Source organism: Thamnophis sirtalis, unplaced genomic scaffold (genome assembly GCF_051295495.1).
Source record: "Thamnophis sirtalis isolate CommonGarterSnake01/CBP01778 unplaced genomic scaffold, rThaSir2_p1.2 scaffold_10, whole genome shotgun sequence".
In the NCBI taxonomy this organism is placed as follows: Eukaryota; Metazoa; Chordata; class Lepidosauria; order Squamata; family Natricidae; genus Thamnophis; species Thamnophis sirtalis.
The window spans coordinates 7,002,690-7,023,759 of record NW_028261390.1 but is presented as its reverse complement, the minus strand read 5'-3'; the positions used below and the strand labels follow the sequence as shown (position 1 = coordinate 7,023,759).

Sequence of the window (21,070 nt, the reverse complement as noted above, 5' to 3'; positions counted from 1 at the left end):
ATCACCCTTTGCAACCAGCAGTGTCAACGGGGGAAGCCAGATTCACTTAACAAAAGCGTTACTGCTGTGATTCACTTAACAACGATGGCAAGGAAGGTTGTAAAACAGAGCAAAACTCACTTCACCGTCCTGCTTAGCACCATAAATTCTGGGGCTCAGCTGTGATACTAAAATCAAGGACTGCCTATCAGGAAAATGTCATAGTTTCAAAGGAAAGTTTCCAAGCTCTGAAATGTCACATTTTTTGAACACTGGAGGAGTTTTGATTTTGCAAACGGTGCAAATTAGGGACTTGCATCATTCTGTACCGTAATGATGTCATTGGCATTCTATGTATGACGTGATGCCCTTTGCCCTTCCGGTGAACACCGGCGTTGGCACAGATCCTGGTAATATAATCTTAGGGATGCTTCCTGTCTTCATACATGGTTATCTTTAAGAGGAAGTATTAGGTAAGCTTCCCGTTGGGAGAGCGAGTGCGTTCAGAGAAGCGTTGTGAGAGTTGTGTTGGAGAACACACAAACCAGCATGCAGAGACACTGCCGTTTAAATAGGCTTTTACTTTCGTGGAAATAGAGGTATCGGAGTCCATCAAACAATCCAAGTCATACATGGATAAGACAGCCAGTCATCAATGTCTTTCAGTTAAGGGATAATCCAATTAACATAGTCCAGTATCATATAATCAGTCTGGTACTCAAAGTTTGCTAACTGTTGCAAAACTTACAATAGCTCACGGCACTTTCTAACAGCCAGCTTCCAAAAACACTCAGATCAGATCAGCCCAGCATCTAATGCACAGAGAGCTAACAGTCCTTCTGGCTCCCTCTTATGGCCGATTGAGGAAACAACAACCAATCACATTTTTGGAAATACTGCAGAAAATGGCTTCTGTCTCACGAGTAGGACTTACCGACACAAAGGATGTTGAAGCAGAAACCTTGCGAGGTTGACCTGTTGACCAGCTGATCTGGGAGGCTGTCGAAGCCGACATGGCCTGACAAGGCGAGATTTCGAAGGTCGTCATTCTGCAAATCCAAAGAGAAAAAGGTTTGACGGCCTCTGCAGAACCGATTTCCATTTAAGGCAGTCCTCGACTTACAACAGTTCATTTACTGACCGTTCCAAATTACAAGGGCACTGAAAAAAAGTGACTTATCACCATTTTTCACATATATTTGACCTTTGCAGCATCCCTGGGGGTCATGCAATTTACATTCGGATGCTTGACCACTGACTCACATTTATGACGGTTGCGGTGTCCCAGAGAGGTGTGATCCCCTTTTGCGACCTTCTGACAAGCAAAGTCAGTGGGGAAGCCAGATTCACTTAACAACCGTGTTACTAATAGGAGAACTGCAGTGATTCACTTAACAAAACGTCGTAAAATGAGGCAAAACTCACTTAATGAATCTCTCACTTAGGAACATAAATTTTGGGCTCAATTGTGGTCATAGGTTGAGGACTAACTACTATTTATTAGTACAAAGTCAGGGGCGCTTTCTCTATGGAGACGGACATGAATGGTCGGGCTTTTCAAATATATTTAATATAATATATATAATATATAATATATTTTGTATTTAATAACTTAAAGATAAAGGTTCCCCCTCGCACATATGTGCTAGTCATTCCTGACTCTAGGGGGCATTGCTCATCTCCGTTTCAAAGCCGAAGAGCCAGCGCTGTCCGAAGACGTCTCCGTGGGGTCATGTGGCCGGCATGACTAAACGCCGAAGGCGCACGGAACACTGTTCCCTTCTAACCAAAGATGGTCTCTATATTTCTACTTGCATTTTCACATGCTTTTGAACTGCTAGGCTGGCAGAAGCTGGGACAAATAATGGGAGCTCACTCCGTTACGCGGCGCTAGGGATTCAAACCACCGAACTGTCGACCTTTCTGATCAACAAGCTCAGTGTCTTAGCCACTGAGCCACCTTATTTAATAACTTACACATATATGATTAAATATACTAATACAGTATTGGACCACTGGCCTATTTAGGTGGCTATTCTGCTTGGAAGTGACTAAGAAAGGTGTTTCCTTTCCAGTTATCCAAACTCCTTTTCAGTGGAAACAGGAAAACAAATGGACAATACAAATGGAGGTTTGTGTATGTAAAACAAGCCAGGTTCTACCACCAAGTTAATGGAGTCTTCACCATTAAAAATAATACTAACCCCAGAGGAAATTCGTGTATTCACCAATTTTTATGGTATCGCCCCCCATTTGTACTCCGTGATCCATTTTCAATTCATGTTGATCGCTCAGTAAACTGGAGATGACCTGATTATTTGAAATGCTATTGACTCACAAACATTCGTGACCCAACTTCCTCCAAATTTTAATAGGAGCCTCTTGTGCAGTATCATCATGAGCCAATGTTTTTTTTATATGCATCATTGTATGGTTAGGACATGGGAATCCCAAACTGTAGCAAGGGCGGTTATCTAATTTGCTCATGAGAGACAAATTTAAAACAACTCCCTTTATAGGGTGGTCTCCGAGACTTTTTAAGGATGTCATGGCCTGCATTAAAGGAAATGATTGGCAACTGCTGACAGGAAAAGGCATCATGCCATAATGTTGTGGCCCACCAGAGGCCAGCAGATTCGGACAGTGAGGAGGTTGGGGAGGAACATGGGCCAGTCCTGGAGTCTGGGGAAGGCTCTGACGAGGGCTCTGTGTCGGAGGCAGAGAGGCGGCCAGAACCATATGCCAGTTATCAGCTGCCTTCAGAGTCGGACATCAGTGAGGCAGAAGAACAGCTGGAGCCTGTTCCCAGTGTGCGCAAGCGGAGAGTTGCCAGAGGAAGGGAAGAGCTAAAGAACAGGGATCGACTTGGGAGTAAGGCCACAGGTGGACGATGAATGGCCCCTCCCAGATGAAATAAAAGAGGAGCGAAAGGGGAGTGGAGTTTGCAGGAGACAATTAGTTCCCTTCATTGGTTCGTGACTCTCCAAGACTCCTTGCCAAGTTCTGCAGATATGGGCCTGGCAGCTCTCCAAGCCAGATAAGGTCTGTGACTGTAAATCCTCCCTTGAAAGACTTTGCTGAATGGGAATGAGCAGAATTTACAGTGAATTAATAAAAGGGTTTTTTGTCGGGACAAGGAGTTTGCTTCATGCTCTTGGGAAGCCTCAGTCAGAACACATAATGTGTCTCGAAGGTTACAATGCTTTTTTTTTAATGTAAGGAGAAAGCCTTCTGGTGACAGGACAAAATAATCATTCTTGCAAACTCATTCTGATTTACCCAAGTTTGATTTCACATGATCAGACGTTTGCATGATTGGAGAATCTCCATAGAAACCACAGTCATCTTTAGCTGCAGGAAAACTAGTGTTTGTGGGAGAATTAATTTTGCCTCCTCCATGGAGTGCGATGGCTCGGTGGTTAAAGATGCTGCTCTTATCAGTGGAAAGCTGACAGCTCGAGGCCTGAGCAATGTGTGAACAAGGTGAGCTCCCGTTCCTTGCCTCAGCTCCTGCCCGCCTAGCAGTTTGAAAGCATGCAAATGCGAGTAGATAAATAGGTACCACTTCGCTGGGAAGTTAACAGTGTTTCACGCGCCTTTGGGATATAGTCATGCTGGCCACATGACCACAGAAGGGTCTTCGGACAACACTGGCTCCCTCAGCTAGAAACACTGCCCCCTAGAGTTGGATACATCTTCTCTTAAATATGTTTTATTTCCATTTCATTTCGTAGTCACATATATACTGTGCATAACCGGGGCATATAACATTGAACAATAAACACAGTCCTCCCTCTTGTCAACAATACCCCCCAAAATACAAACCCAATATACCACTTCGACCCACCATACACCCTTTCTTTCGCCCCCCTCCAACTTTCATTCTTCCCTCCAACATTCCCCTTACCCTACTTCCCCTCCCCCTCTATCACTCCTCTCTCCCAATACACTCCCTCCCTTCCTTCTCATCCTCCCGCCAATCCTCTCTCCCACCCTCTCTACCCCTCTTTCTTCTTTCCCTCTACTCCTCCCTTCGGTGTATTTCTACTATCTATCAATATATTCAGCTTGTCCTATTTTTACACTAAAATTAAAGAGCAACAGTATACCAGTGCAATCATGTTACTTTAAAATCTAACACATACTATATTTCCCCCCTCCCCCCTCCCCCCTAAGACCCCCACCTCCCTTCCCCCCCCTGACTTCCCAGAGCCCGTACACAGTATAGCTTTTTAACAAACACAGTCTAAAATATATTAAAACAAAGGAGATTAAAGGGGAAAAAAAGAAAGTCAATAAGATCTCTACGTTGAACTCAGCTTCTTGCTGTTACCCAAACTTTAAGCAGTTTAACTTATTCCTAATCTTAAGCATAGGCTATCTGGAGAGTTGGATACATCTTGATAGGGGAAACCTTTACCTTTCACCTCCAGGGGGCGTCGCACAGCAGGTTTCCTAAGACACAGTTGTGCCATTTCAATGTATTGCCTCCTAGTTAGTCCAGACCAGTATGCTTTATTTATTATTATTATTAATTTAATATTTCTTCATTCAATTTATGTGCCACCCATCTTGTCTAGAGATGACTCTGGGTAGCTTAGAAACATTAAAACTACTGCACAGGAAAACAACGAAGCAAAAAATAACAACGGTAATAAATACTATAGGAACTGCTATAGGATTTAAGTGAACTACTGCAGTCGTGGAGTGAATAGCATGGTTATATTAAGTGAATCTCGGCTTTGCTTGTTGGAAGGCAGCTGGGAACAGGTGAACATGGCAATCACATCACTCCAGGATGTTGAAATCATTGTAAATACATGTTCTGACCTAGGCTTCCTGAGAAAGGATAAATCACACGCTTAGTCCCAAAAACCCTCTTTTTATTTAAGCGGCTGTGAATTATGTTCAATCGCAGCCCATAATGATTCACAAACAGTCTTTGAAGAGTCCAACAGAAGTCTGCCACAGTCTGCCAAGGTGGCGCAGTGGTTAAGAGCAGCACTGCAGGCTACTGCTAGATCAGCAGGTCAGCGGTTCAAATCTCACCGGCTCAGGGTTGACTCAGCCTTCCATCCTTCCGAGGTGGGTAAAATGAGGACCCAGATTGTTGGGGGCAATATGCTGACTCTCTGTAAACCGCTTAGAGAGACCTGAAAGGCCTATGAAGCGGTATATAAGTCTACTGCTATTGCTATTCTACTGCTATTTCAGGGTAAGGCTGATAAGTACCCCACTTTATCTCCCTTGAAACACTGCCAGAGACCTAATTGACAATTAGTTTTGCAAGGCCAAACGGAACACGGAATCAAATGGAGCTTCTCGGAGTTTGAACCAACCAGAATTGACAAAGTTGCTTCCTGCAAAGGCTCACATCCGTTTGCTCCTCCCCATATGTCTTATGGGAGGGGCCACTCATCTCCAAGCCTTGCTCCCAAATCACCCTTTTTGTCTTAATTGTTTTTGCCTTCTGGAAGCTCTGCGCATGCGCACAGTGGGAACAGGCTCGCATTGTTCTTCTGCCTCGCTGAGGTCCAGCTCCGGAGGCTCCGGAGGCAGCAGATAACCACCAGATGGCCATGGCCCCCTCTCTGCCTCCGACGCAGAGCCCTCGTCCGAGCCTTCCCCAGACTCCAGGACCGGCCCATGTTCCTCCCCAACCTCCTCACTGTCTGACTCTGCTACCAGCTCTGCAGGCCACCGGTGGACCACAACAATACATGACGGTTGCCAAGCATCCTAATTTTGATCCTATGATTGTGGGGATGATGTGAGGTTGTGTGAGGACTGGCCATGTGCTGTTGTGACTTGGAACAGTTGCTAAGAAAATGAGTGTGGGTTGAGGATTATCTGTGTAAATAGCAGTTCACTCATGGATCTGCTAAATCTACTTACTACATGACTCCCAAACATTTAACCAACTTTCTTTCTGCGCATTTTTCCTAGTTGCCAAGGAAATATTCATATCTCTCCGTCCCCCAGCCACGCTCATGTTTATGTTCTTTCTGTCGCATTTTTTCCTTCTCTTTACCCTGATTCACATACTTTGAGACAGGGAAGAAAGATCCTTTGGTTTCCTAGAGCAGGAGTGTCAAATTTAAGGCCCATGGGCCGGATCCGGCCCACGGTGTACTTAGATCTGGCCCGCGGGGACGTCCTGGAAACAGCAAAGGACCGGCTCACGGTGCCTCTTCCAGTGAAAACGGAGCTCCATTTTCGCTGGCAGAGAATTGCAGGAGGCCATCGCAGCTGAAAACGGGGCTCAGGAGCCCGTTTTCGCTGGCAGAGTGCTCGGGCCACCACAGGCGCCCCTGACATGAGTGATGTTGAGCTGGCCATGCCCACCTTGGCCACACCCACTCCCTCCCCAGGTCAAACACAATCCTGATGGGGCCCTCAATGAAATCGAGTTTGATACCCCTGTCCTAGAGTGGCCACAATAGCCTTCTCCCTTTAAAACCTCATTTATATTGAAAAGGTGAAGGTTTCTCCTGCCCATTTGTGTCCGACTCTAGGGCTCATCTCTATTTCTTGGCCAAGGGAGCCAGTGTTGTCTGAAGACAATTTCTGTGGTCATGATGTGGCCAGCATGGATACGTATATGCCAAGGTGCATGGAATGCTGTTACCTTCCCACTGAAATGGTACCTATTTTTCTACTCACATTTGCATGCTTTCAAACTCTTAGGCGGGCAGGAGCTGAGGCAACGAATGGGAGCTCGCCTCATCGCACAACGCCCAGATCTTGAACCTGGGCTGTCAGCTTTCCATTGACAAGCCCAACCTCTTTAGCCACTGAGCCATCGTGCTCTGTGGAGGAGGCAACATAAATTCTTCCACAAACACTAGTTTTCCTAGCCGTAAAGGTGACTGTGGTTTCTATGGAGATTCTCCAGTCAACCAGGCCAAAGGTGTTTTTTCAAGAGGCAACTGGACTTTCTGGTTTTTTTCCTTGAAGACGTTTCGTTTCTCATCCAAGGAGCTTCTTCAGCTCTGACTGGATGGTGGGGAAGAGCTGAAGAAGCTTCTTGGATGGGGAAGCAAAACACCTTCAAAGAATAACAAGTAAGTCCAGTTGCCTCTTGAAAAAGCACCATGTGGGATCGCTGTGTCTGTGTGTTTTTTTAAAGATTTTTATTAACAAACATGTAAAATACACACACACACAAAAATTAGATGTACACCACATTTATACAATACAATACGAACAGGAACTTCCTGTTCTTTCTAATAGCAATCATCAATCGATACCGCTCACCTTATATTATTTCCCCTTCTATTGTATTCCATTTGGATTTCACCATTCTTAACTCTCTTATTTTACTCATTAACTATTATTTTTTCTTATATTCCTTCATTGATTTTTGTTTCTTTCCTCCATCCACCTATACCATTTATCTCATATCTGGTAGAATTCTGATTCTTCTTTTTCCTGGATTTCTTTAGTTAGTTTGTCCCTTTCAGCACAATCCATAATTTTTCTTATTATTTCATCTTCGCTTGTGTTTTATTCCAGCTGAGGCAGGAAAGCAATAAACACGAACATATTTCTAATATTAGAGAAATCATTTTATCTCCCTTTTTCGTTCTGTGCTAAGCAGCCCTTGCCAATTAAGACTTCCAATTTTCTTAAAAATTGTATACAATATTAGGTGGTGTAATTCACATCTAACAGGCTGGTGTGTGGTACTTCCACTCCCCACCCCCCCAACATCCTAACCTTCAGACCAGACCAGAAACACCCTACAGATTCATCTTTCAACACAACTCTCCACAAGCTAGTCATTCACAACCTTTTTCCTGTTTATATTAGTCATTCGTTATACAACTGGCAGCTTGAAAATAAAGAAACGAAGCCGTCCTAGTTACAGAAACATTTATTGGTCTGTTCTTCTCATCTAAAGGGCTTCTCGACTTAGCTTATCATCCCAGGATCTTAAAAAGCCTCAAGAGGGGACATATTCACCCTCTGCCCCTGGGGTTGTAAAATTTTACTCACTGTGGATATGTCAAAATAGATTTTTGGAATCTTCAAGCAGCGGCATTAAGAATTAACCCGTAAAAACATTCATTTATTATAAAGCTTTTTTTTTTACTCCTATTAAGAGTTCGAAGCATTTCTGATGCAGCTAAGGACCAGGGAGTTGAAAAGGGTCAGGTATGCAAGCAGAAAAATCATACAGAACAGAATGTAGAATAGTAAGAGTTGGAAGGCACCTTGGAGGTCTTCGAGTCCAGGGGTCCCCAATCTTTCTGGCACCAGCGACTGGTTTCGTGGAAGACAATTTCTCTAGGGGCCTGGGGTGGGTTGGGGGGAGATGGTTTCATGTGCTAAGGCACAGATAAAGCTTCACTCGCTGGTGTGGCCTGGTTCATAACAGGGTTTTGGGAGCACTGTTCTAGTCCATCTCCTGCTCAAGCAGGAGACCCTATACCTGGGATGGTGAAGCTATGACACGAGGTGTTGCCCTGTCAGCTGGCCAGCACGCATGCACACGCTTACCAGCTGACTTCAGCCTTTTTTAAAACCATTTTTCGCCCTCCCCAGGCTCCAGAGGCTTTATAGGAGCCTGGGGAGGGTGAAAAGAGCCTCCCCCCCTCCCGGAGGCCCTTTGGAGGCTTCAGGAGGCTTCCCTGAAACCTCCAGAGCACAAAAAACCAGCCCTATGGGCAAACCGGAAGTCACTTCTGCTTTGCTCATAGGGTCGTTTTTTGCCCTCCGGAGGCTTCAGGGAAGCCTCCTGAAGGTCCCTGGAGCCTCCGGAGGGCAGGGAAGGCTTTTTTCGCCCTCCCCAGGTTCCTATAAAGCCTCTGGAGCCTGGGGAGGGCGAAATAAGCATGCAAAAAATGGGGGGAGCACTTATCATGTGTGTATGCGCACGGGGGATGCGTGTTGCATTATGGGTGTAGCACGCCCGCGCACAACCCCCCTGGGCTCCCCCCCTTATGGCACGCGAGCCAAAAAAGGTTCACCATCGCTGCCCTATACCATTCCAGACAAATGGTTGTCCAATCTGTTGGAAACCTCCAATGATGGAGCACCCACAACCTCTGGAAGCAAATTGTCCCACTGATTAATTGTTCTGACTGTCAGGAAATTTCTCCTTAGTTCTAAGTTGCTTCTCTCCTTGATTAGTTTTCACCCATTGCTTCTTGTTCTACCCTCAGGTGCTTTGGAGAATAGGTTGACTGCCTCTTCTTTATGGCAGCCACTGAGATATTGGAACACTGCTATCATGTCCTTCTTTTCATTAAAGTAGACATATCCAGTTCCTGCAACCGTCCTTCATATGTTTTAGTCTCCAGTCCCCTAATCCTCTTTGTTGCTCTTCTCTGCACTCTTTCCAGAGTCTCCGCATCTTTTTGTTGCTCTCCATACTCTTTCTAAACACTCTTTTGAACCATGGTGACAAAAACTGGGAGTAATATTTCAAAGCAATATAAAGCTCTTTGAGTGATTTTGATATTATCCCTCCATTGAGGCAGACTGTGTTGGCTTTTTGGCAGCTGTCCAAATCCTTAATAAAGTGTTATATAAGGATCAGATTACCTGATCCAATAATAGAGACCTGGAGCTTCAAAGAACCAAGGGTGATGGAAAATGGCAATATTTAGAATAGGAGTAGGAAGTTAAAGAATAACAGAAAGAGTTGGAAGGGACCTTGGAGGTCTTCTAGTCCAACCCCCTGCTAAAGCAGGAAACCCTATACTATTTCGGAAAAATGCTTGTCCAACCTCTTCTTAAAAACTTCCAGTGTTGGAGCATTCACAACTTCTGGAGGCAAGTCGTTCCACTGTTTAATTGTTCTGTCGGGAAATTTCTCCTTAGTTCTAAGTTGCTTCTCTTCATGGCTTTTTGCCCTGTCCTCAAATGCTTTGGAGAATAGCTTGATTCCCTCTTCTAAGTGGCAGCCCCTCAAATATTGAAACACTGTTATCATGTCACTAGTAGTCCTTCTTTTCATTAAACTAGACATACCCAGTTCCTGCAACCGTTCTCTATACGTTTTAGCCTCCAGTCCTCTAATCATCCTTGTTGCTCTTCTTTGCAAATTCCTGGCCTCTAAGGCACATGACACCCTCAGCCCTATTTCTGTTGTTCCCAGAGGATATATTTTGGCAAAGCTCTCAAGTTCCAATTCTTCTTTTGTGCCCAATGTGGGCATGTTTGAAGAATACACATCCATGTCATTGCCAAAAAGGCATTAAGAGTTGTTAACCTAATTCTGTGAAGCTTCTTCTCCAGTAACATTGTATTGTTAACTAGGGCAGTGGTCCCCAACCTTTTTATCGCCGCGGACCAGTCAGCCTTTGATAATTTTACCGTGGCCCGCTGAGCACGCGCAGGGGGGGGGGCGTTGTTTTAAATCCACCTTCCCAATTCAACACCTGAATCATATCCCACCTTCCATTTTGTATGTAGATTTTAAGGAATAAACAGCTGAATTAATCAAGGTCAAAGATAAAAAGAGCAAGGGCAAAATTAAATAAGCCAGAGGATAGCAATGTAAAAAGAATACAGTATTAAGGAGAGAAAGGAGAAGAAAAAACCTCGCTTCTGCTGAGGTCAGGGAAAAGTTTGATACTGATCTGGCTGGGTAAGAGTCCAAGAGTCCATATCGCCAATAACTACGCGTGGGGGGAAAGGAAATGTGTTTTGTGAGGAAGAGAAAGAGCGCGCTTCACCGATGCCCGTTGCCGAAATTTTGGATCTCCCCTCAAAAGACCCCCCCCCCCGCCCTCGGCTGCCCGACGTTCTCTCTCTCTCTCTCTCTCTCCCTCTCTCTCTCTCCCTCTCTCTACCTCTCTCTCTCTACCTCTCTCTCTCTCTCTCTCCCTCTCTCTCTCTCTCTCTCTCTCTCTACCTCTCTCTCTCTCTCTCTCTCTCTACCTCTCTCTCTCTCTACCTCTCTCTCTCTCTACCTCTCTCTCTCTCTACCTCTCTCTACCTCTCTCTCTCTACCTCTCTCTCTCTCTCTCTACCTCTCTCTCTCTCTCTCTCTACCTCTCTCTCTACCTCTCTCTCTCTCTCTCTCTACCTCTCTCTCTCTCTACCTCTCTCTCTCTCTACCTCTCTCTCTCTCTCTACCTCTCTCTCTCTCTCTCTACCTCTCTCTACCTCGCCCGCCTCTCCCGCCGTTCCTTCTCACAAGCCAAGGCCGGGCGGGGAAGCGCCGTCTCCGTCCCGGGCACGCCGCCCCTCCCTGGGCAACTCGGAGACGACTGAGCCGAGGAGGACAGCGAGAAAAAGAAGAGAGCGGCCAGCAACGACCGCCGGGGAAGCCGCCAGGGCCTCCAAGGGCTCCGCTTCCAGCTCATAGTCCGCCCCCTCCTCGCCTCGCTTCCAGGCGAGCCGACTGAGGCGAGAAAGGAGAAAGAGGCGGAGGCATTCACTGAGGGGACGGCTGACTCGGGGAGGTGGTGGTGTAGTAGCGGGGGATTCTTCCTCCTCGCCTCACTTGCTCCTGTGCTTCTGCGCAGCTCCCCCCCTCCGGCGACGGCGCTGCATGAGTGAAGAGTCGGCCGTTGCATGGCCCCCGGCCGCTGCGCGGCCCGGTGCCAGGTACTCCACGGCCCGGCACCGGTCCGCGGACCGGGGGTTGGGGACCACTGAACTAGGGCATGCAAAACCTTTGCCAGACCAATCCTCGAATACAGTTCGTCTGCCTGGAATCCACACTGTATATCAGACAATACAATTGAACAGGTGCAGAAGTATTTCATGAGAATAGTACTTCACTCCTCTGCTCACAGTAGAATATCTTATGCTACCAGGCTAGAAATTTTGGGCTTGGACAATCTGGAACTGCGCTGTCTGCAGTCGGACTTAAGCATAGCACACAAAATTGTCTGCTACAACATCCTACTTGTAAACAACTACTTCAGCTTCAACCACAATAATACACGGGAAAACAATTGATACAAACTCAAGGTAAATCACTCCAAACTCGATTGCAGAAAATACGACTTAAGCAACAGTGGTCAATGCCTGGAATGTTCTATCTGACTCCATTGTTACATCCTCAAACAACTTCAACCTTAAACTGTCTACTGTGGACCTCACCCCATTCCTAAGAGGTCCTTAAAGGGGGCGTGCATAAGCGCACCAGCGTGCCTGCCGTCCCTGTCCTACTGTCCCCATTTATCTGCATCTACTTCCTTTGTTCATATTTATGTTCCCACTTACACCTGCTACCTTGTACATGTTTGACAAACAAATAAACAAACAGACAAATGTTGGTTCTTGAAATCTCCCCCTCCAAAACGGGCTGTAAATACGGGACCCACCCATCACATTCTCAAAATTAATTTATTTTACTTTTAGGAAACTGCATTCTCCAACTACAGAAAAGTCAATGAAAGATAGCTCTCTCCGTTTCCCTCGCCCCACCAGTGGTGGGTTTCAAAAAAAATTTGAACCTACTCTGTGGGTGTGGCCTCCTTTGTGGGAGTGGCTTGCTGGCCATGTGATCTGGTGGGAGTGGCTTGCCGGCCATGTGTTTTCTCTCTCTCTCTCTCTCTTTCCTCCCTTTTGTCTCTCTGTCCCTTTTTCCTTTTTTTCTTTCATCTGTTTCTCACTCTTTCTTTCTTTCTTCCTTTCTTTCTCTTTCTCTCTCTCTGTGAGTCTGTCTGTCTGTGTGTGTGTGTGTTTGTGTCAGTGGTGGGTTTCAAAATTTTTTCGAACCTACTCTGTGGGTGTGGCCCCCTTTGTGGGAGTGGCTTGCCGGCCATGTGATCTGGTGGGAGTGGCTTGCCGGCCATGTGTTTTCTCTCTCTCTCTCTCTCTCTCTCTCTCTCCTCCCTTTTGTCTCTCTGTCCCTTTTTCCTTTTTTTCTTTCATCTGTCTCTCACTTTTTCTTTCTTTCTTTCTTTCTTTCTTTCTTTCTTTCTTTCTTCCTTTCTTTCTCTTTCTCTCTCTGTGTGAGTGTGAGTGTGAGTGTGTGTGTGTGTGTGTGTGTGTCAGTGGTGGGTTTCAAAAATTTTTGGAACCTCTTCTGTAGGTGTGGCCTGCTTTCCGGGTCCACTGGTGGAACCTCTTCTAACCGGTGCGGTAGATTTGACGAACCGGTTCTACCGAACTGGTGCGAACTGGTAGGAACCCACCCCTGCCCCCCATCCAAAAAGTATACCAAGAAGGAAGAGCTGAGCTAAACAAGATAGACAGAAAGTAGCATTTAAACCAGGGGTGTCCATTTGTGGCTACTTTAGGACTTGTGGAATTCAATTCGCCAGAATTCTGGGAGTTGAGGTCCATAGGTCTTAAAGTGGCCAAAGTTGGACACCCCTGGTTTAAACACTGAGTTATTTCAAAGCTTTGGCCCATCCTCCTCTTTCTATCTCCAAAGCCTCTTTTGCTCAGTTTATAAAACTTGCCAAGCTCCGACGCTTTTTTTCCCTGGTTCCCTTTCCAGCCTGGACTAATTTTAAAAGATGCCACATAAGCAAACTTGATCCAGCCAACAAACACAAGAAGAAATCCTAACAAAGCAAGCTCTTGATTTCACTTAAGTTCTTCCCATCCCTCCAAGGGATCGGCTCGTCCTTTGTAGCTTTCCCTTGGCCAAGGAAATGCTTAGAAGTCGAAAGCTCACTGCTCTTCTTAAGACACCCTGTTAAAAGGAAGAAAACTGTTGCAACCATTTAGTCACGCGGGGCAACACAAAATGCCAGCGGCAGCTGGTGGGAAATCTACTATAGGGATCCCACAAACGATAAAAGCTTCTCTGCCTGTCATGGATAAAACTCTTTTCGCTGCTACTGGTAGCAAAAAAGACTTGCAGCCACTCATTAAGTGGCCGTCCAAAGTTACAAAGTCGTTGCAAAAGTGAGTTATGATTGTTAATACCACTTTATAATGACTTGGTAAGGCCACACTTGGAATACTGCATCCAGGTTTGGTTGCCACGATGTGAAAAAAAAAAAGATGTGGAGACTCTAGAAAGAGTGCAGAGAAGAGCAACAAAGAGGATTGCAATAATACAGTACAATAAAATAGCAGAGTTGGAAGGGATCTTGGAGGTCTCCTAGTCCAACCCCCTGCCTAGGCAGGAAACTATCTTTTTTCAGTGTTGTTGTAACTCGAAATGGTCACCAAGTGAACAGTTGTAAGTCGAGGACTAGCTATTTATAAGTAGCCGACTTACAATCATTCATTTAGCATCCATTCGCTTACTGAGTACATGATTCGCTTAACTTCCATGACAATAAAGGACATGGAATAGGATGTGACTCATTTAACAACTGCTTTGCTCATCAACCAAAGTTCTGGTCTCAATCGTGGTTGTAACTCAAGGACTATTTGTACTACTGATTCATGAGGAAAGCAATCGAAAAAGGGTTACTGTTCTGACCCTCTCCTCCGTCCAGTAATGAATGCCGAGACAAGCTTAACTAGAATGTACTTTTAATAGCAAGAAGCCAAAATCTCGGTGGCTGAAAGCCAAGCAAACAAACAGATAAGGACCTTGGCAGCAAGTCAGACAAACCTTGGCAGCAATCCAGACTGCCAAGTTAGTTACGTCTCTTTAGTCAATGTGTTGACTTCTGCAAGAAGGGTGTGTCACAAGCAGTCTTACGTCTCTTTAGTCAATGTGTTGACTTCTGCAAGAAGGGTGTGTCACAAGCAGTCTTTTTTATAGTCTGGAGAGGAGCCTAATGACCACCAGCTGAGCGCAATTACCTCCTGTAATTGCGTAATTGTTCCTGACGCCTAGTAGCTCTTCGATGGCATGCATCCAGGAACAACTCACTGCTGGCCTCCGACTCACTCTCCCTTGTCTCCTCCCCAACGGTCCAAGGCTCAGGCGCCACCTTGTGGCCAACCAGTCTCTCTGCGCCCTGCTCAGAGTCGGAACCCTGTCCAGGGTCCTCCACATCCTCCAGAGCCGACTCAGAGGGCCCCTCGCTGTCGGAGTCTGGTGGCAGCTCCAACGGCTCCTGCTGGGCCACAACAGGTTACTATTTTACCTCCCCAACCTTACATTGTGAAAAGATGGTTCTTTGTCCCACTTTGCTGAGAGCATTTTCTGGAGTCAGTGTTATTTTTTTATTTTATTTTTTTACAAATATTCCCCCTTAACACAATAATCCAACTCTGTTTTCTGTAGTGAGACCAAAACATGGATCTTGTTTGGTTAGGAAGATCAAATTAAACGCAAAGCAGCAACAGGAGAACCACCGCCAAGAAGAGATATAAAAGGTTATTTTCCTTAAGGCTTTTAAAACAAACCGCTAATGTTTCCTATTTGGAATAGAAGCAATATCACTGTTCTCAATTCAGATTCCAAACCAGCAAGAAAAAAATGAATTATTATGTTTTTTTATTCATTGCACATGAAACTCAGTCAACTGAACATTTAAAATTGTGTCACAAATAGCACTGGCTGGTGCCAATGGTTGGTACGGGTTGCTGCCAGCATCCTAGGTATCAAGCAAGGACCTTCTTAAAATATATGATGTTCCGAGTAGCGCAGTTTTCTGCAGTTCCGTCGGTGTTATTGCAGGAAGCTTCAATTTCTTGATGTGTTTTGTAAAATTCTTGGTCATGGTACCAAGTGCCCCGATGACAATGGGTATCAATCACTGTTCCATGTTTCATCCATAATCGGGTAGTTTCGATGGCCAGGTCGCAATATTTTGTGATTTCCCCCCCCCCCAGTTTTTTTTCTTTGACTCTGGCATCTCCTGGTACTGCAATGTCAATAAATTGAACGTTTCGGCTCTATACAACTGTGATATCTGGCTTTGTGTTCCAAATGGCGATCCGTCTGTATTCGGAAGTCGCACAAGATCTTCACCTTCTCATTTTCGGTAACTTTTTCCACTTTGTGCTCCCATGACTTTTTGGATACAGGTAAGTCGTATTTTTTACATAATGACCAGTGGATTAATTTAGCAATTCAGTCGTGTCTAGCTTTGTAATCAGTTTGTGCAATTTTGTTGCATTCACATATTAAATGTGAAACAGTTTCAACTTTCTTGTTGCAAAGTCGGCAGTTTGGATTGTCAGTGGACTTTTGTATCTATTATTATTATTGCGTGGTTAATCTTTGGTGAGATTCACAGCCTTTGGGGCTGGTTGGCAGCTCAACAACTCGAGTCCTAACCAAGGACCTAGGAACTGTTAAGGTAACGTCGGAGGATATAAGCTGTTCCAAGTAGGGTGGATTTTTGTAGAGTCAGAATGTTCAAGTCTGATAAATTTAGAATTTCCAAATAGCGAGGTAGCCCTTTAGGTATTGCTCCAAGGACTCCAATTACAATCGGGACAACACACGATTTCTTTTTCCACAGTCGCTCAACCTCAATTTGCAAGTTCCAGTACTTTGTGATTTTTTCTTGCTGTTTATCTTCAATTCATGCATCACCAGGTATTGCAATGTCAATGAACCATACTTTTTTCTTTTCAATTATTGTTATGTCAGGTGTGTTGTAGGCCAAGCGCCTGTCAGTCTGGATTTTGAAGTCCCATTATTATTATTATCATTATCATTATTATTATTATCGCAACAACAGAAGTGAATCACAGCGGCCAGTTGTTTCACAGGATTTGGCATTGGTTACTAGTCGGGCCCCACCCAGGGGCCTAGGACATCGTAATGTATTTTCGTAATACGCGTGCGGATCCAAGCAGTGCGGCTTTTTGCATTTGACTGATGGTGATTTTGTCAATTTTTAACTGTTTTAAATGTTGTTGTTATTGTTATTATTATTATCGTGTTTCCCTGAAAATAAGGCAGTGTCTTATTTTCTTTTGACATCCTTTTTACCTTATTTTCAGGGAGGTCTTATTATTTTTGAGGTGTGAGAAGCGGCGAGCGTGGTCACCTCATGGCTGCGGCTGTGTTGCAATATTTTCGGAGAGGGCTTATTTTAGTGCATGCGCTCAAAAGCCTGATTGCTTATTATCCGGGGACGTCTTATTTTCAGGAAAACAGGGTATTATTTTTTATAGTAAAGTAGCAAAAGGAAAGAAACAAGCTAAGAACCATTCCTGCAAGGATTGTAAAACTCCTTAAAAAAGGAGGAACAGACGGGGGAGAAAAGGAAAGAATCTCCAAAGGCAAACGCCAATCAAAACCAGATTTTATTCCGCCGTTACAGGCCTGTCTTTAACTGAATTGCTGCATCTAAGCTGATAAGGAGGAGGAGCACAAATCAGTCATATCCAAAACTCCCTAGTGGAAGTGCCAAATTGCTAATCCACTGCCAGTTTCATGTTTGAGAGCTAAAATAACCTGAGTCCAAATGACTTAAGGAAAACCAGAGAGGCTCTAGAGTTTAATATTTCCAATTGCAACTGGCTGTGCTACTCTTGGAATCCATGCATGTTCGCTTCCCGAATTTTCCTTCCATTTTTAGAATAAGAAAACCGAAGCCAAATATTTCAAGGGCAAAGGAGAAGGGACACTCGCATGTTTACCTCTATAACTGCCTTGATTACAATAACAGGACTCTGGGTAGGAAGTCGAAAACTAATTGGGCTGGAAAAATACCGGTTTTTAAAACAGTTGTGATTTTCATATAAGCAAAGAGAGCATCCAAGATCTGTGTGGCAGGGTGCAACATGCAGGCAGGAGGGTTTAGGACAACTTGTTGTGGTCAACTTGCCACAGCCAACTTGCCATAGCAATGTCCCCCAACCTTTTGGGCACTGGTTCCATGGAGAGAGGTTTTTCCGTGGATGTTCGGAGCAGAGGTGGTATTCAGACAGTTCGGATTGGTTCGGCCGAACCGGTAGCAGAACTCTCAAATGGCCCACCCGCCCACGCTGTTTAGGCCCATGCGTGGAAGGTTGTACTCATGAGCAAAGCACATGTGCAGAAGGCCGGGCGCATGTGCAGAATGGGGGGGATGCACCCACGGACCGGTGGTAACAAAATGTGAAACCCACCACTGGTTTTGACCTAGGCTTCACAAAATCACAAAGCAGATTCCTTGTCCCAACAAAGCCCCTTTTTATTAAGCTAAAGTGAATTCCTCTCATTCACATCCAGCACAGTCTCGGCAAACAGTCTTTCAAGGGTGAATTGACAGCCACAGACCTTATCAGGCTTGGAGAGCTGCCAAGCCGATATCTCCCAAACGCAACGCTGTACAAGAAAATACTTGGCAAGGAGTCTCTGAGAGTCATGAACAAATCTCCACACTAATTAAGCGAACTAATTGTCTCCTGCAAACTCCTCTCCCCTTTCGCTCCTCTTTATTCCTGATGGGAGAGGCCATTCACCATCCACCTGTTAGAATGTAGTATTGCAGCCTGACTCTGCCGACTGCCAGCAGTTCAAATCTCACTGGCTCAAGGTTGACTCAGTCTTCCATCCTTCTGAGGTGGATAAAATGAGGACCTAGTTTGTTGGGGGGCAAGAGGCTGACTCTGTAAACCGCTTACAGAGGGCTGTAAAAGCACTGTGAAGCGGTATATAAGTCTGAGTGCTAAGTGCTATTATCAAAATCTATCCTACTTAATTCTCAAATAGGGCGAGAGTCAACGAAACAAAATTTTCAGTGGCACAACCAATGTACATCTAGCGAGCCATTTTTTTTAAACAAGCAGCTGCCTAAAACGTTTCGCAGAGCTAGATTCCCTTGAGACACGGATGGTTTTGGCACCAGACGGAAGGCACTCGAGGCTTCCCATATCATAAAAAGTCTCGAGTTACCTTGAATAAAAAGAATGGTGGCAGAAAGAGGGAACATCAATAAATAAAACTATAATTGGAAATGATGGTGGGCTGCTGAGAAGCGTTAAATCTCTAACATTCCAATTCCTTCATGAACAGCCATGGCACAAGAAGATAAATATAGTTTAAATCAGGAAATGCGGATGGAATTCAATTCATATTTATCTTGGGTGATTATACTTTATGAGTCAGCTTGACGTATCTGGCTAGAGACTGGGAGACTGGGACTTCTAGTCTTACCTTAGGCACCAAGCCAAACTGCAAGACTGTGAGAGCCAATTTCTCTCTCTTAGCCCTAGGAAACCACTGATAAAAGGATGCCAAGAAAACTGAAAAAGCTTATCCAGATGGTTTTAAAGGCACACAATTTTATTTTTATTTACAGAGGTGTTACTGGATTTTTTTTTTTCTTTTTGCACTTTCAAAGCAAAGCGAAAAAAATTCTTCAGTGTCAATAAATACCCCTTGTTCCTTTCCACGGACGTACTCTTCAATTTTGATCTAACCCACTGATTCTTTTAACAAGAAAAGATGGGCAAAACCAATCTATTCATACGAACCAGTATCTCTGGGCATTAAACCATGTTTGAAGCTAAGTGCTTTAGCTCTGACACACAGTCAAAGGCATATTAGTTGTGCATGAGAGCATTCAGCAAAATAAATGGCTAAGAGGCAAAACATAGTCATAAAAATAGCTTAATTGAGGCATTTGAGGGGAGGGGTTAGAATGAACCATGATGTTATCTAATAAACCAATTCCTCCTTTTTGTTACTGCATTAATATAGACGAGCACAGAAACTAAGGATCTTTAAAACTTCATTACCCCCATCAACATGTAGAACATGTAAAAGATTTGTATGTCCAATCACACTTGGCCAATAAGCAATTCAATTCAATTCTTTTACTTTCAATTCTTTTATTTTCTACTAGCCGATAACCCGCCGTTGTCAGGGTATTTATTTATAGGGGGGAAAATGTCCGGACCAAACATAATTTCTAATGGATTTTCCCCCTTACCAGAGGGAGCCCCCTTGTGGAGTACTGTGAAGCAGTTACCATGGCAACTCCACTGTGCTGCACAGTAGAAGCCATTTTACGGCACAACAGGCTGCATCTTCATAAAACATGCACCCGAGTTTTAAGTACATATTTTGAAAAATATTTTACATTCTCACACTGACTGTCCAGTCCATGAAATACTTCAGAGAGTTACAATGTCATCAAGGAATGACCACAAAGCTAGAATACAAAAGAGATGCAAGTAGTCCCCAACTTACGACTGTAATTGAGGCTGGCAATTACGGTCGTATGTCATGATGATGCTAAAATGATCCGGCCCGACTTTCGTGGAAATGATTAAGCGATTGCGCAGACGCTGAATCTGTTTTCTCGGTCCCCACCGCATTTCACCTCTAAGCCAACTCTTCTTTTCCATATGGCTTTTCAGGATGTTTCCCATTATTCCTGAGTATCTCCACTGAGATGTGAGCGCTATTCCAGATGACAAACTGGGCAGCACAGAATATTCAGGAAGGTTTATTACAGGCACTTCTTGACTTATGGCCAACAGCTGAGCCCCAAATTTCTGCTGCTAAACAAACAGTTTACAAACAGTTGTTAATCCAAGTTCTGCTCCATTTTTACGACCTCCCTTGCCACAGATATTAAGGGAATCACTGCAATTGTTAAGTTAGTAACACGACAGTTAGGTGCATCTTATCAGTAAGGTCACGAAAATGGATCACATTGCAATCGTCATAAATATGAATCAATTGCCAAGCACCCAAAATTTGACCATGTGGATGCTGCAATGCTTGTAAGTTTGAAAAAAAAGCTATCGGCCACTTTTCAGTGCTGTTGTAACTTCAAACAGTCACTAATCTGTTGTGAGTCAAGGACTAAATGTAGCAGAACACCATATATACAGTGGGGCAAAAAAGTATTTAGTCAGCCACCAATTGCGCAAGTTCTCCCACTTAAAAAGATGAGAGAGGCCTGTAATTGACATCATAAGTAGACCTTGTTCTGTCCCCCCTCCTTCGCTCGTTCAAAGACGACAGGCAGACAGACTTAAAAGGAAATAACTTTATCAGTCCTGGCTTACGCTGGCTGCGAGCCCAAAATAAACATAAATAAAGTCTCTGGCAAGAAGATAACAGAATGCAAAACAAAGATCTCTTACAGCAAAACCAGAAAGAAAGCAAATCACTTCCCCAAGTGTCTCTTTGAATCAGGGTTACAGAAAGCAAACCACTTATCCAAGTGCCTCTCACAACCAAACCACGAACGAACGATGAACGTTGACTTCTGCAACCAGGGCGTCTCACCATCAGTCCTTTTATCTTCAGAAGACCACACTAACGAGCCCCAGCTGCATTGTTATTCCTGCATCCCGACTCAACTCACAG

General features: G+C 44.6%; 1 protein-coding gene across 5 annotated transcripts in view; it reads right to left on the bottom strand.

The window, feature by feature from the left end:
* SEPTIN11 (septin 11) overlaps positions 1 to 21,070 on the bottom strand; it is a 121,812-nt gene that overhangs the window by 64,464 nt on the left and 36,278 nt on the right. For all 5 annotated transcript variants that reach the window (XM_087723991.1, XM_087723992.1, XM_087723993.1 and 2 more), the window contains exon 2: positions 914 to 1,028. In XM_087723991.1, the coding sequence (XP_087580117.1) occupies positions 914 to 1,028 (115 nt within the window). The remainder of the gene's footprint in view (positions 1 to 913; positions 1,029 to 21,070) is intronic.